The sequence below is a fragment of the Mya arenaria genome, chromosome 7 (assembly GCF_026914265.1).
Source record: "Mya arenaria isolate MELC-2E11 chromosome 7, ASM2691426v1".
Lineage (NCBI taxonomy): Eukaryota > Metazoa > Mollusca > Bivalvia > Myida > Myidae > Mya > Mya arenaria.
In genome coordinates this window covers 54,121,814-54,138,570 of record NC_069128.1, presented here as the reverse complement: position 1 = coordinate 54,138,570, position 16,757 = coordinate 54,121,814, and the positions used below count along the sequence as shown (strand labels likewise).

Here is a 16,757-nt window from a genome sequence, read left to right as displayed (position 1 = left end):
TTTGTATGGATTTAACCCAGCCTTCTTCTCCATTCGTTTTATCGTGGAGTTGGTGGGCACAGGCGGTTATAACATTTTCTTCTATTGTCACTTTGTCGTAGCTAATCATTCGGGCGACGCTATGTCATGCTTACCTTTTTGACAGCGCGTATGAATACATTTTGCCGTGATGCGTTAACCTATTTTGCGTAGTAATTACGATAGTAATAAACGAACAATATTGCATGAGGTAATATCACTTCTACATCGCAAATTACGTTATAGAATTTAGTTCAACATTACAAACTGAAATGTTATGAGGTATTTCACTATTTGTAACATTGAATTCATATATTGAAAACTGAAACACGTGCAAAAATATGGTTTAATAAATACAACATTTTTAGAATATTCATAATAGAAATACATAATACTGATTGACATCATTCACTTTATTCAACTATCACTATGCCACGCTCGTGGAATTCTGTAGAGTTCCGGTGCAGACATGTAAGAGGGGCGGTGTGAGAACTCGCTCTCCATTTGAAGGGCAGAATGGTATGGTTTGCGGCGGAAGTCCATTATGTCATCGTCCGCCTGCAAGTAACCGCCGACGCGCGTGTCGAACATGTACGGCGTGTACGGACGACCGGAGTGCGCAAACGGAAGAACGGAGAACGGCTCCATGGCGGTGGAACTGTGAAAGCGAGGGGCGATGGCCGGTGGCCCGGCGTAGGGGACGTATATTTCCTTGGACATGTTACTGGCACCTGAGGACCCGCTGTCTGTGTAACGGTTTTCGTAGCGCTGGAATTTATAAAAATAATAATAATAATAATAATAATAATAATAATAATAATAATAATAATAATAATTTTGATAATAATAATTAAAAGATGACAATTATTTCCCGCGCAGAAGTTCTTCCCATTTATGTCGTTTGTGAAAATATCAAGATATGTTAAAATTAACTGTGTGTACTCTTATTTAACGACGCAAATGGACTAAACATGGGCATCGATCCCCAGTGTCAACTTTGTTAAAATATTTGAGAATAGTACATATGGAGTATGTAACCCTGAACCTTAACCTATGCCAGTATCACTAGAACACGGGACCCCTGTTTAAATCCCCTTCCGGAATATGGTAAATTTGTGATTGTTTAGGCGGGTGATCGAACCTGCTACCGCTAGGTTAACAGGAGCAAGTAATTTATCAGACTGCCCGCACTTTTGAGGTAGTCGAGCAGTTCAAAGTGGATTGCAGAAACTCGAAAGGGTACACTTTACCCTAATTATTGAACGAGGTACGCAGGGTGAGGAATCACGTGACTTAAAGGGGTTCTCACATGGGCCTCCACGGTTCACAACCAATGTAAACAAAGAAGTATGTGACGTTAATTTCTACATAACGTTTTTATACCCAATGAAAATCAGAGCCGAAAGTTGGAAAGTGTAATGTTTGGTTAACAGTCTTGAAAGTGTCTTACAACTAGACCACTACACTACTAGATTCGCCACGCAACTAGCTCTTGGGGTGTGTAAGCCTATTTATACTTACACTCGGGCAAGGCCCATTCGGCGAGTGTTCCGATAAGATTGTTAGTCATTTTAGGTTTTTGGAGCATAGTGCACAGACAGAATGTAACCCTGGTAAGAGCTACCCTGGTTCTTTAATGTGCACCAGTGTATAGCACAGTCACACGAGACTCCCATTTAACATCCGTCCCGGAAGGCGATTAGTAATTTTAGTGTTGCGGCGGGGAATCGCACCTGCGACCCCTGGATTGACAGTTAAATGTGTTACCACTAGACAACGGACACTCCACAACAACCTGTACCTTATGTGATCTCCTTTTATGGTGATGTCGCTTGTAGTGTTTCCTGCGGATCCTGGAAGCGAGCCAGGTAACCATGACAACAAGCGCGATCAACACGATCAGCCCGGACACGATACTCGATATGATGTAAGCCAACTCTGAAAGTAAATGTATTAAACATTGAACTTACAGTATTTCAAGTGCTTTTATAAGCACTGATTTGTTCATTCATAAATTCTTAACTCGGCTATATGGGCACAAAATCAATACAATCGAACCCTGTTGGCTCGAACTCGCTTGGCTCGAAATCTTCGTTGGTTCGAACTAGATATAAAGGACCGATTTCTTCTGTAAGTAAACAATCCCGCTTTGCTCGAATTTTCCGAGTCTCGAGGTATTTTCGCGAGTCCCGGTGAGTTCGAGCCAAAGGAGTTCGACTGTATATTGTAATTTATTGGCAAACTAATAGCACGCAAAAGAATTTATGGTCACTCTTATTTAGTAAAACATATTAAACTCGAGTTCGAAGAAAACTGATTGTTTATAAAATTGAAGTCCTTGCGGTATTTTGAGTGTATTATACTCGCACTCTGGCTAGGCCCACTCAGCGAGTGCCTCGTTAGTCATATTTGCTTTTTTGGAGCAAAGTGCACTGACAGAATGTCACCCTGGTCAGAGCTACCCTGGATCTTTAACTTGCACCAGAGTATTGCATTGCCACACGGGAAAATAACGCCCCTCGGTATGATCCGCGTGCTCATGAAAGACAATTCATACTGATAGTTGGTACACTTTTAGACCGAGTTGTTTCCCTTACATCAAAAGTGCATTGTTTCAGCAGAAAGTCAAAGGGGCGAATGTATTTGAGTACAAGGGCGAAGGGGCGAATACGCGCTGGTGAAGACGCGAAAGTCCGAAAAGCTAATTCGCCTTTGTCTGTCCACTCCATCGCCACGAAAGCCCAAACAGTACACCGTATGCTTCAGTTCAATGTTGTTCAAAAAGACATCATATGGAACTGTCGCTGTGAAAGTTAGATAACTGACTATGGATTAAAGTAATAGTTTATGACATATGGAGTTCATCATACCTTCGTCAGTCAAGCGTCCAGCTGACTGAGTCCCGTTATCTGCATTTTCCTCTATTTCAGTTGTACTCAACGACATCGTGGTCGTAATATTACCAGTGGATACGACTGTCGGTGTAATTGTGGCGCCCTCTGTCGTAGGTGTTCCCGATACTTGTGCCTCTGTGGTCGCTGTCTTTGTCGTGCCCTGTACCGTTGTCGTGATTGGTGTGGTAAACGGTTGTGTGGTCGTAGTAGTTAGTTGTTGAGTAGTTATCGGTTGTGTGGTCGTAGTAGTTAGTTGTTGAGTGGTTATCGGTTGTGTGGTCGTGGTTTTTTGTTCAGTGGTTATCGGTTGTGTGGTCGTGGTTTGTTGTTGAGTGGTTATCGGTTGTGTGGTCGCGGTTTGTTGTTGAGTGGTTATCGGCTGTGTGGTCGTGGTTTGTTGTTGAGTGGTTATCGGCTGTGTGGTCGTGGTTTGTTGTTGAGTGGTTATCGGCTGTGTGGTCGTGGTTTTTTGTTGAGTGGTTATCGGCTGTGTGGTCGTGGTTTTTTGTTGAGTGGTTATCAGCTGTGTGGTCGTGGTTTGTTGTTGAGTGGTTATCGGCTGTGTGGTCGTGGTTTGTTGTTGAGTGGTTATCGGCTGTGTGGTCGTGGTTTGTTGTTGAGTGGTTATCGGTTGTGTGGTCGTGGTTTGTTGTTGAGTGGTTATCGGCTGTGTGGTCGTAATTTGTTGTTGAGTGGTTATCGGTTGTGTGTTCGTAGTCTGTTGTTGAGTGGTTATCGGCTGTGTGGTCGTAATTTGTTGTTGAGTGGTTATCGGTTGTGTGTTCGTAGTCTGTTGTTGAGTTGTTGTCGGCTGTGTGGTCGTGGTTTGTTTTTGAGTGGTAATAGGTTGTGTAGTTGTGGTTTGTTGTGGCGTGGTCGTTATTTCAGCGGTCGTCGTTTGCTGTTTAATTGTAGTAGTGATAATTGGTTGTTGAGTAGTAGTTTGTTGTGGAATGGTGATAGATTGTTGTGTAGTAGTTGGCTGTTGAATAGTAGTTGGTAGTAGAGTGGTGGTTGCCTGTTGTGTAGTCGATTGTTTTTGAATAGTCGTTTGAGCAGTTGTTGACGGTATTGTCGGGATAGTGGCCGGCTGAGTAGTTGCCGCCTGAAACAGAGTTGTAGTCGTTGGTTGAGTGTTTATTTGAGTTTGTGTTTGGGTAGTCGTTAGTGCTCCAGTCGTCGTTGGTGACTGGGTTGTTGCAACTGCTTGAGTAATTGTTATTGCTTGGTTAGTCGTTGGTGCTTGAAAAGTGGTCGTTGGAGCTTGAGTTATTGTTACTGCTTGATTAGTCGTAGGTATTTGAGGAGTCGTAAGTGCTTGAGTAATAGTAACTGCTTGGTAAGGCGTTGGTGTTTGTACTGTGAAGGACTGAGTATTTATTTGTTGTAATCGACTAGGTTCTGTTGGTGTGGTTGCTGTTGTTGTGGATAAAGCTGGTGACGAGAAAGCGGAAGTACTTACTGTGACGACAGTAGCTACAGTTGGGACCTTTAAAGAAATACAAAAGTTATGTTTACTAACATTGACAATAATTATATGAGTTGTTCGAGGTAAAAATCCTAACTTCACATTTAAGATTGACATGTTTTAAAAGCATTAATCCTTCTATCGTTAGTTTGAACATAAAGGGTGAATACCTGAAATAATTTTAGATTTAAGGAATAGTAATAAAAGTAGAAGTTGTAGTAGTAGCAGCAGCCGATGGAGCATTATCAGTAGCAGAAGCATTAGCAATAGCAGTAGTAGCAGCAGCCGATGGAGCATTATCAGTAGCAGAAGCATTAGCAATAGCAGTAGTAGCAGCAGACGATGGAGCACTATCAGTAGCAGAAGCATTAGCAATAGCAGTAGTAGCAGCAGCCGATGGAGCATTATCAGTAGCAGAAGCATTAGCAATAGCAGAAGTAGCAGCAGCCGATGGAGCATTATCAGTAGCAGAAGCATTAGCAATAGCAGTAGTAGCAGCAGCCGATGGAGCATTATCAGTAGCAGAAGCATTAGCAATAGCAGAAGTAGCAGCAGCCGATGGAGCATTATCAGTAGCAGAAGCATTAGCAATAGCAGTAGTAGCAGCAGCTGATGGAGCATTATCAGTAGCAGAAGCATTAGCAATAGCAGTAGTAGCAGCAGCCGATGGAGCATTATCAGTAGCAGAAGCATTAGCAATAGCAGAAGTAGCAGCAGCCGATGGAGCATTATCAGTAGCAGAAGCATTAGCAATAGCAGTAGTAGCAGCAGCCGATGGAGCATTATCAGTAGCAGAAGCATTAGCAATAGCAGTAGTAGCAGCACCTGATGGAGCATTATCAGTAGCAGAAGCATTAGCAATAGCAGAAGTAGCAGCAGCCGATGGAGCATTATCAGTAGCAGAAGCATTAGCAATAGCAGTAGTAGCAGCAGCCGATGGAGCATTATCAGTAGCAGAAGCATAAGCAATAGCAGAAGTAGCAGCAGCCGATGGAGCATTATCAGTAGCTGAAGCAATAGCAGTAGTAGCAGCAGCTGATGGAGCATTATCAGTAGCAGAAGCATTAGCAATAGCAGTAGTAGCAGCAGCCGATGGAGCATTATCAGTAGCTGAAGCATTAGCAATAGCAGTAGTAGCAGCAGCCGATGGAGCATTATCAGTAGCTGAAGCATTAGCAATAGCAGTAGTAGCAGCAGCTGATGGAGCATTATCAGTAGCAGAAGCATTAGCAATAGCAGAAGTAGCAGCAGCCGATGGAGCATTATCAGTAGCAGAAGCATTAGCAATAGCAGTAGTAGCAGCAGCCGATGGAGCATTATCAGTAGCTGAAGCAATAGCAGTAGTAGCAGCAGCTGATGGAGCATTATCAGTAGCTGAAGCATTAGCAATAGCAGTAGTAGCAGCAGCCGATGGAGCATTATCAGTAGCTGAAGCATTAGCAATAGCAGTAGTAGCAGCAGCCGATGGAGCATTATCAGTAGCAGAAGCATTAGCAATAGCAGAAGTAGCAGCAGCCGATGGAGCATTATCAGTAGCAGAAGCATTAGCAATAGCAGTAGTAGCAGCAGCCGATGGAGCATTATCAGTAGCAGAAGCATTAGCAATAGCAGTAGTAGCAGCAGATGATGGAGCATTATCAGTAGCTGAAGCATTAGCAATAGCAGTAGTGGCAGCAGATGATGGAGCATTATCAGTAGCAGAAGCATTAGCAATAGCAGTAGTAGCAGCACCTGATGGAGCATTATCAGTAGCAGAAGCATTAGCAATAGCAGTAGTAGCAGCACCTGATGGAGCATTATCAGTAGCTGAAGCATTAGCAATAGCAGTAGTGGCAGCAGCTGATGGAGCATTATCAGTAGCAGAAGCATTAGCAATAGCAGTAGTAGGAGCAGCTGATGGAGCATTATCAGTAGCAGAAGCATTAGCAATAGCAGTAGTAGGAGCAGCTGATGGAGCATTATCAGTAGCTGAAGCATTAGCAATAGCAGTAGTAGCAGCACCTGATGGAGCATTATCAGTAGCAGAAGCATTAGCAATAGCAGTAGTAGGAGCAGCTGATGGAGCATTATCAGTAGCAGAAGCATTAGCAATAGCAGAAGTAGCAGCAGCTGATGGAGCATTATCAGTAGCAGAAGCATTAGCAATAGCAGTAGTAGCAGCAGCCGATGGAGCATTATCAGTAGCAGAAGCATTAGCAACAGCAGTAGTAGCAATGGTATAGTACGGTGTATGATCACTTGCATAACATGGTATAATAGCACGCTTCCAAACATCCGAGGATGGCTTCCAACATGAATGACGCAACGCAACTGGTGCGGGACTTGTCATGCGGTTACTCATTGATATTTTACAATATACGGTCACTATTCTTTATATCGTACCAACTGAAGCATATTGTCGAGGTGATAAATATTTTACGGGGTTAGCAGGTAACCCTAAATGGGACATAGCTTCGCTCTCACCGGTCAGCTACTAACCCCGTCACTTATAACTGGGATTATTATTAGTTACGGGGTTAGCAGTTGACCCGATATGGGATATACGGGGAACCCATACGCAACGTAACGTATATATTACGTCGAAAACCTGTTCACATGTTAAGATGTTTCATTTATTCATCGGAATATTCATCGGAATCGTACAAAAGACGCCATTTTGGTACGATATAAATTTGATGACACATATGGAAAACATGGGGTCACCGCATGACAAGTCCTTGGCATTGCGTCATTTATGTTGGAGGCGTGATATAGACAACTGCGAATAATGGCATAGTGCGGGTAAGGTTAAGGTAAGGTTATGATATATCGCGACTTATGGCAAGTTGCAGGTTATGGGGTAGTAAGTGTTGCGGAGAATTGCTAGTAATGGGTGTGCGGGCTTAGGGGCTCTTCATTGGATAAAGCAGGTTATAAATATGTGCGTATTACGGGATATTTCGTGTTCTGGTATAACGCTGGTTATGGGCTATCGTGGGTTAGGATGTTGCGGGAAAAAATCTAATTACGCATTATGGAATAGTGCGGGATATGGTATAGTTTAGGTTTTGGGGGGTTATGGGAAAGTCAGGGTTATGGAATACTGTGGGTTATCGGATAGTGTGAGTTATGAAAATGTGCGTGTTATGGGAAAGTGTGGGCCATCGAAATGTGCGGGTTATGGGATAGTGTGAGTTATGGAAATGTGTGTGTTATGGGATAGTGTGAGTTATGGAAATGTGCGTGTTATAGGATAGCGTGAGTTATGGAAATGTACGTGTTATGGGATAGTGTGAGATATGGAAATGTGCGTGTTATGGGATAGCGTCAGTTATTGAAATGTGCGTGTTATGGGAAATAGTAAGTTATGGAAATGTACGTGTTATGGGATTTAGTGAGTTATGGAAATGTGCGTGCTATGGGATAGTGTGAGTTATGGAAATGTGCGTGTTATGGGATAGTGTGAGTTATGGAAATATGTGTGTTATGGGATTGTGCGCGTTATGGGATAGTGTGAGTTATGGAAACGTGCGGGTTATTTGATAGTGTGAGTTATGGAAAAGTGCGTTTTATGGGATAGTGTGAGTTATGGAAAAGTGTGCGTTATGGGATAGTGTGAGTTATGGAAAAGTGCGTGTTATGGGCTGGTGAGAGATATGGAAATGTGCGTGTTATAGGATAGTGTGAGTTATGGAAAAGTGCGTGTTATGGGATAGTGTGAGTTATGGAAAAGTGCGTGTTATGGGCTGGTGAGAGTTATGGAAATGTGCGTGTTATGGGATATTGTGAGTTATAAAAATGTGTGTGTTATGGGATAGTGTGAGTTATGGAAATGTACGTGTTATGGGATAGTGTGAGTTATGGAAAAGTGCGTGTTATGGGCTGGTGTCAGTTATAGAAATATGTGTGTTATGGGATTGTGTGTGTTATGGGATAGTGTGAGTTATGGAAACGTGCGGGTTATTTGATAGTGTGAGTTATGGAAAAGTGCGTTTTATGGGATAGTGTGAGTTATGGAAAAGTGCGAGTTATGGGATAGTGTGAGTTATGGAAAAGTGCGTGTTATGGGCTGGTGTGAGATATCGAAATGTGCGTGTTATGGGATAGTGTGAGTTATGGAAAAGTGCGTGTTATAGGATAGTGTGAGTTATGGAAATGTGCGTATTATGGGATAGTGTGAGTTATGGAAATGTGCATGTTATGGGATTAAGTGAGATATGGGATATTGTGAGTTATGGAAATGTGCGAGTTATGGGATAGTGTGATTTATGGAAATGTGTGTGTTATGGGATAGTGCGTGTTATGGGATAGTGTGAGCTATGGAAACGTGCGGGTTATGGGATAGTGTGATTTATGGAAATGTGTGTGTTATGGGATAGTGCGAGTCATGGAAATGTGCGTGTTATAGGATAGTGTGAGTTATGGAAATGTGTGTGTTATGGGATAGTGTGAGTTATGGACATGTGTGTGTTATGGGATAGTGTGAGTTATGGAAATGTTCGTGTTATAGGATAGTGTGAGTTATGGAAAAGTGCGTGTTATGGGCTGGTGTTAGTTATGGAAATGTGTGTGTTATGGGATAGTTTGAGGTATGGAAATGTACGTGTTATGGGATAGTGCGTGTTATGGAATAGTGTGATTTATGGAAACGTGCGCGTTATTTGATAATGTTAGTTATGGAAAAGTGCGTGTTATGGGATAGTGTGAATTATGGAAAAGTGCGTGTTATGGGGTAGTGTGAGTTTTGGAAATGTATGTGTTATGGGATAGTGTGAGTTATGGAAATGTGCGTGTTATAGGATAGTGTGAGTATTGGAAATGTGCGTGTTATGTGATAGTGTGAGTTATGGAAATGTGCCTGTTATGGGATAGTGTGAGTTATGGAAATGTGTGTGTTATGGGATTGTGCGTGTTATGGGATAGTGTGAGTTATGGAAATGTGCGGGTTATTTGCTAGTGTGAGTTATGGAAAAGTGCGTTTTATGGGATAGTGTGAGTTATGGAAAAGTGCGCGTTATGGGATAGTGTGAGTTATGGAAAAGTGCGTTCTATGGGCTGGTGTGAGTTATGGAAAAGTGCGTGTTATGAGATAGTGTGAGTTATGGAAACGTGCGGGTTATTTGATAGTGTGAGTTATGGAAACGTGCGTTTTATGGGATAGTGTGAGTTATGGAAAAGTGTGCGTTATGGGATAGTGTGAGTTATGGAAAAGTGCGTGTTATTGGCTGGTGTGAGATATGGAAATGTGCGTGTTATGGGATAGTGTGAGTTATGGAAAAGTGCTTGTTATAGGATAGTGTGAGTTATGGAAAAGTGCGTGTTATGGGATAGTGTGAGTTATGGAAAAGTGCGTGTTATGGGCTGGTGAGAGTTATGGAAATGTGCGTGTTATGGGATATTGTGAGTTATAAAAATGTGTGTGTTATGGGATAGTGTGAGTTATGGAAATGTACGTGTTATGGGATAGTGTGAGTTATGGAAAGTTGCGTGTTATGGGCTGGTGTCAGTTATAGAAATATGTGTGTTATGGGATTGTGCGTGTTATGGGATAGTGTGAGTTATGGAAACGTGCGGGTTATTTGATAGTGTGAGTTATGGAAAAGTGCGTTTTATGGGATAGTGTGAGTTATGGAAAAGTGCGCGTTATGGGATAGTGTGAGTTATGGAAAAGTGCGTGTTATGGGCTGGTGTGAGATATGGAAATGTGCGTGTTATGGGATAGTGTGAGTTATGGAAAAGTGCGTGTTATGGGATAGTGTGAATTATGGAAAAGTGCGTGTTATGGGCTGGTGTGAGTTATGGAAATGTGCGTGTTATGGGATAGTGTGAGTTATGGAAATGTGTGTGTTATAGGAGGTGTGAGTTATGGAAATGTACGTGTTATGGGATAGTGTGAGTTATGGAAAAGTGCGTGTTATGGGCTGGTGTGAGTTATGGAAATGTGCGTGTTATGGGATAGTGTGAGTTATGGAAATGTGTGTGTTATGGGATATTGCGTGTTATCGGACAGGGTGATTTATGGAAACGTGCGGGTTATTTGATAATGTTAGTTACGGAAAAGTGCGTGTTATGGGATAGTGTGAGTTATGGAAAAGTGTGTGTTATGGGATAGTGTGAGTTATAGAAATGTACGTGTTATGGGGTAGTGTGAGTTATGGAAAAGTGCGTGTTATGGGCTGGTGTGAGTTATGGAAATGTGCGTGTTATGGGATAGTGAGAGTTATGGAAATGTGTGTGTTATGGGATAGTGCGTGTTATGTGATAGTGTGAGTTATGGAAACGTGCGGGTTATTTGATAATGTGAGTTATGGAAAAGTGCGTGTTATGGGATAGTGTGAGTTATGGAAAAGTGCGTATTATGGGATAGTGTGAGTTATGGAAAAGTGCGTGTTATGGGATAGTGTGAGTTATGGAAAAGTGCGTGTTATGGGATAGTGCGTGTTATGGGATAGTGCGAGTTATGGAAAAGTGCGAGTTATGGGATAGTGCGTGTTATGGGATAGTGTGAGTTATGGAAAAGTGCGTGTTATGGGATAGTGCGTGTTATGGGATAGTACGAGTTATGGAAAAGTGCGGGTTATGGGATAGTGTGAGTTATGGAAAAGTGCGTGTTATGGGATAGTGCGTGTTATGGGATAGTGTGAGTTATGGAAATGTGCGTTTTATGGGATAGTGTGAGTTATGGAAATGTGCATGTTATGGGATTAAGTGAGTTATGGGATATTGTGAGTTATGGAAATGTGCGAGTTATGGGATAGTGTGATTAATGGAAATGTGCGTGTTATGGAAATTTGCGTGTTATGGGATAGTGTGTGTTATGGAAACGTGCGGGTTATAAGATAGTAAGGGTCATGAGAAGTTACAGCCAGCGGGATAATTGATTAAAATATGTAATCCTACTTACCGTCCCACATGTCTGGCAGCACTCGCCCGGGTCATTGTAGGTTATACACAGGAAGGCCAGACACGAGGTCGCCCGGTCACCGTACTCACAACCTGCACATGCGCACAATAAACCAAATTAGGATATGTCATAGTTTTACATGGTAGCTCATTCAACATGTGCATATCTACATTGTGTTGAGGATGTCAAGTGAACAAATTGACAATTTTAAAACCTTAACCTTAAAAAATATCAAACAATATTGTTTCATTGTACCCTAATGCACCCTAATGCACCACTAATGCACCACTCATTGTAACCACGCCCCCCCCCCCCCGGGAATAACAGGGGATATGTTCCGTGTTTTTACCTTCCAGGTGGACCCGCAGTGCCGGGTGAATGCGGTGGTTTTGTCTTCGCGCCAGAAATAGAGAAAAATGGGCCTAATGTAGGGTTCCTGTGGTGCGGGGGCATTTGGCGGGGATTTTACCAGCAGTTCGCCTCCGCAGGACGGGGATTTTACCCGGGCTTGGCTGGACCGAAAGTCAAAGTCCCCGCTAACCCTCGGACCTTGGGGCCGTGCTTACAATTGACACGTGCATAATTACATATACCCGTACAACCTGTAGTATGCGTCCCCTTCTAAGGTAGACCTGACCAACGAACTCTGGACGCAACCACAGGAAAAACCCTGTTACAGACTCACATGGTTATACATATTGTAAGATATTGTCAAATGTGTAGATACCTGTTCTTCCGGAGCTGATGGCCTGACAGGAAGCACAGCACGAGCTTGCAATCGTGACGTCATAGCACTCGGCTGATGACGCCGCTACGATCTGGGCGCAATTTTTGCTGTCCTGTGTGAACGCTGGATCGTCGACACATGCGCGGGCTGTAAGTTTTAACATTATTTTAGTACATGTATTAGAATATACAATTACTTTTTTAAAAGCTGAGAAATATGCTGTCATGTGGACCAAATATCATTATTGACCGACTCTCTAAAGGTTAAAGGCGCGTCTATGACCTTTAATCTTCAGCTGTTAAATCTAAATTAATTTTCAACACTGTTCAAAGAAAATAATCTATACATCGATATTAAAAGACAACCTACATTTTCAGCCAATGAAATGGCAATCTCAAGTACTACGCATACTTTTTAAGAATTTCAACTTTCGCGGGTGTTTATTACGGAATGCCGTAAGGGCCATCGCCTATGAATGTGTTGATCTGAAACGCGATACTCGATAGTACGATGATGAAAATACGCGAAATCACAAAACTACGATGGTGAAAACGCGACAGTACGATGATAAAAACGGGATAGATGACGTAAAGTAAAATCTAAATGATTAAGCGGGGCTCGTTTGCTGCATTTACTCCGCCCACTCTTAATGATGAATAATTTTCTTTACGTCTTCTTACTATTACTTAGTGACATGGGAAGTAAATATAAACACTTCAAATCAATGATGGCGAAATGTAAACTCCTTTAAGAAATTTTAGATGAAGTATCAATTTCATGTTAATCAAGGAGTCACGCCAACATTTGATGCATCATAGAAGAGAATGCATTATAAATAATGAGCATGAAATTATTCATTATATATGATGCCAACCTTTGTGTACTTATGTCCCTGTGGATAAACAAAGTGGATAAGTCAATATGGCGTTTAATTCTGTCACTGTCCAATCAGAAACGGTTGATCTATAGATCATGTACTAATAATTATCATTACATGTATTATTATTGTAATTATAATTATCATTATTATTATTATTATTATTATTATTATTATTATTATTTATTTTATTATTATTATTATTATTATTATTATTATTATTATTATTGTTATTATTATTATTATTTATTTTATTATTATTATTATTTTTTTTATTTTTTTTGCATATCTTTTTTTACTATTATTTTGATTATTATTATTATCATTATTATTATTTTCATTTTTATTTTTTATTTATTATCATTATTATTATTATAATTAGTATGATTATTATTATTACTATTACTTTTATTATTATTATTATTATTATTATTATTATTATTATTATTATTTATTTTATTATTATTATTATTTATTTTATTTTTTTTGCATATCTTTTTTTACTATTATTTTCATTATTATTTTTTATTTATTATCATTATTATTATTATAATTAGTATGATTATTATTATTACTATTACTTTTATTATTATTATTATTATTATTATTATTATTATTATTATTATAAATAATATTTTTATTATTATTATTATTATTATTATTATTATTATTATTATTATTATTATTATTGCCCTATGTATTATTATTATTACGTAGAGTATTATTTAGGGCAAGTTTTGACGAACATATGTTTAAATATTTTTTATGCGTACGGATATCGGGTACAAAACAATCTAGCAAAAGACTTGTTTTTGCAAAAGGAGAATCTTTTAAAACTCATTTAATTTAGATCAAATTCACTTTTAAGCAATTCTAATACTTTCTTAAAGTATTGTTAAATGATAATTTTAAAATATAATTGATATGATTCAGAACACTTGGCCTTCGCAGCATTTAACAGAGTAAGAAATTGACAATGGACTGGTGTCAAAAACCTTCTTGATCACCGCCAAAGTAAATATAATCTTGTACCAGTCGGCATACGTGAATAGAATGTCGAAAACAGATGTTTACATTGTGAAATGGTGACACAAGATCGTGTATAACATTTGTAATAAGAGACGAGCCATTTAGATTACTAGTTGCAAATTATAAAGACGTCTAGGGGCAGTCATTGACATCTTCAGTTTTCCAAACTATTTTCGTTTATATATATTATATATATATATAGTAACGTTCGTTTACATTTTTGTCATTGTAGGCGTAAGTGGCGGCATCGACCAAAAATGGTGAAAACTGTCTTTAGGTTTATTTAAATAGTCTTATCGGCCAGAAATTTTTATTACCTTTTTTGAGGTAGATTTAATTATTTCGTTATTTATGGTAAATACGGCCATTTATGATTTATGCATGTTATGTATAACATTATCGAATTAAAGAACTCAATCTTAATCAATGAAATCTTTAGAACAAAAAATGACTTTATATTGCAAGATAAAAAAAAGAGAAAATAATCAAAAACTTACAAAAGAATGATTTCGTTGTTTACAACGCACTGAATCTTCCTTACTGGTGTACCATATCACTTACGACAGATGTAGCTATCGCAGTTTTTGCGTATTTTTACAATTCGAAATTTTCTGGGATTTTTAAAGACAGACTCATTAAATTTCGAATTGTAAAAATACTCCGGAATATGTATCTGTACTAATCAAGTGACTTTCACATGCCAAATTTACACACTATATTTGCTGGGAAACCATTATGCACTATATTAAACGGATAAACTGAGCGACAGCGACAGTATTCTTTTAAGCATGTAAAATAATGTATTGTTGGCATCATTCTAGCTCATATTGACAATTCTAGGCTTGTTTTGAGGAAATACGGTATTTACCGATATTGTGACCATCTGGTGTCAAGTCCCTGTAATATACTCTCGTGAAAAACACAATGATCTTGACGAAGTGTGTTTTCCGTGTATTAGATAGTTGTATAATAACATTTCATTGTTCATACCCGAGATAAAATATCAAGGATGCGGTATTAATAATAATAATAATAATAATAATAATAATAATAATAATAAATAATAATAATAATAATAATAATAATAATAATAATAATAATAATAATACAGGTTCAACCATAACAACATCATATTTACAATGTGGCCTTCTATGAAGACAAACAAAAACAAAATGCATTTGGTAAATCATAAGTCATCTGCAACGCACGTATACAAGAACTTTTGATGTTTTGAATATAATTATTCTATACAAATCATGTTTAATTAACATAACAATTATTTCAATTATTGTGTAGGAAGTCCGCGGAATTGTTATAATACAAAACATGATAAATTATGTGTGCCCATTAAACTCAAATTACGTGTTGCAGTCATAAATCAGGTTTAGATAAATGCTTACGGATTCAGATCTCATAAAATCGTCAGTTTATTACTGATTTTGGGTAATAGAGTCTATCTTCATTACCGCCATATAAGAAAAGCTACCACATAATTTACATAATTTAACAAACGGAATAACTGATAGCAGGATACAAATTGTTTTATTAGAAAGTTTCAGCATGAAACAAATATCATGGTCGAGTCAAAATACCTTGCCCATTGCTGCGTAGTTTGAAATTTATAACATTTTATCATGGTAATAAAATGCATTTTATTATGTAAAAATGTGTTTGTATATACTTACACAAAATACGTATTATACTAACAAACTTTGAATAGTTTTAGTGGTCTACATTATATTGTGTAAACTCCCAACTAACTGGACATGCCACTGTTTACATCTACCGCTTCACCTGATTCAAATCAATAACGGTCAACTGTTGATTTATTGGAAAACTTGAAAGATACTGGCTTCTCATTGGACTGAGAATAACGTCGACCACGAAATCAACATTTGGGTTGGATGTTGAGAATTTGAGGGTTTTTTTTCAACGGAATATTCTGTTTATATTTTATTTATAAGAATTACACTTACCTGTTGCAATTGCACAGATGATGACGACAAGTTTAAACATCTGAAATAAACATAGTTTGAACTATTATCATCAAGCTTATTGATATGTATAAATACCGGGGGGGGGGGGGGCACGGACAGTCACAATTTTTGCTTGGTTTTCAAGGAAACATATCAAGATCCTATTGAAAATCAATAAGTGTTTTGTGACGTATCATTTGCTCAGATGTTGTCTTATAATTTTAACTAAAAAACAGCTTAAAGTTACTGTTTCGGACACACTTAACATAACTAGTTTTTATTATCAAATATTTCTTTTAACGGGTAATTTGGACGACTACTAATAAAATATACCTACATTATCATTATTAGCAATGTGTCGTAGTAGACAAAACTAATAACAACGACGACGATGATGATTGTTTAATGTTTTAATAAAATATAAGACGAAAACTCTTACCTTTTAGTTCCCAAATATCTGCCACTGTTTCGTTGACAATATTACATCCAAATGCTAAAAGTAACTATGAGATAAAAAATCATATGATATAATTTCGAATTATTCAATGTCTTACTAATATATCCGTTTAGTTATTTAGCTTCCCACTTTACTAAAATCGAAACGCACCTCTTTTAAAACTTTCGGGGAATGCACTGCACTGTTACATTAAGAAATTATATCACAACATAGTTCTTTTCACCATTTTAAGTTATATGGACATTATGTGTTGTTTTTATTTCCATCCCCCTGTCACCGGCTATTTATTTAGCATCATAATACACCTCGCGCCCTGTTATCACTGCTGGTCACAATTGTGACACCATTGTCTTCATAGTATCTGATTGACCTCCAACTAAATGTAAGAAAAAGTGAACATTTCTGATGACTAAATGTAAGTAACAACT

The 16,757-nt window shown here is 38.7% G+C and overlaps 1 protein-coding gene across 6 annotated transcripts in view; it reads right to left on the bottom strand.

The window, feature by feature from the left end:
- Positions 1 to 350: 350 nt before the first annotated feature.
- The window catches only part of LOC128240886 (uncharacterized), a 17,170-nt gene continuing 763 nt past the window's right edge, over positions 351 to 16,757 (bottom strand). For 2 of the 6 annotated variants that reach the window (XM_052957868.1, XM_052957867.1), the window contains exons 2-8: positions 16,312 to 16,705; positions 15,873 to 15,912; positions 11,991 to 12,137; positions 11,264 to 11,355; positions 2,889 to 4,401; positions 1,820 to 1,956; positions 351 to 786 (exon numbers count right to left, since the gene is read on the bottom strand). In XM_052957868.1, the coding sequence (XP_052813828.1) occupies positions 436 to 786; positions 1,820 to 1,956; positions 2,889 to 4,401; positions 11,264 to 11,355; positions 11,991 to 12,137; positions 15,873 to 15,912 (2,280 nt within the window). In that variant the 5' untranslated portion in view covers positions 16,312 to 16,705 and the 3' untranslated portion in view covers positions 351 to 435. Of the gene's footprint in view, positions 787 to 1,819; positions 1,957 to 2,888; positions 4,402 to 11,263; positions 11,356 to 11,990; positions 12,138 to 15,872; positions 15,913 to 16,311 lie in introns of all 6 variants that reach the window. The other 4 variants (XM_052957870.1, XM_052957866.1, XM_052957871.1 and 1 more) reach the window with 4 other exon arrangements.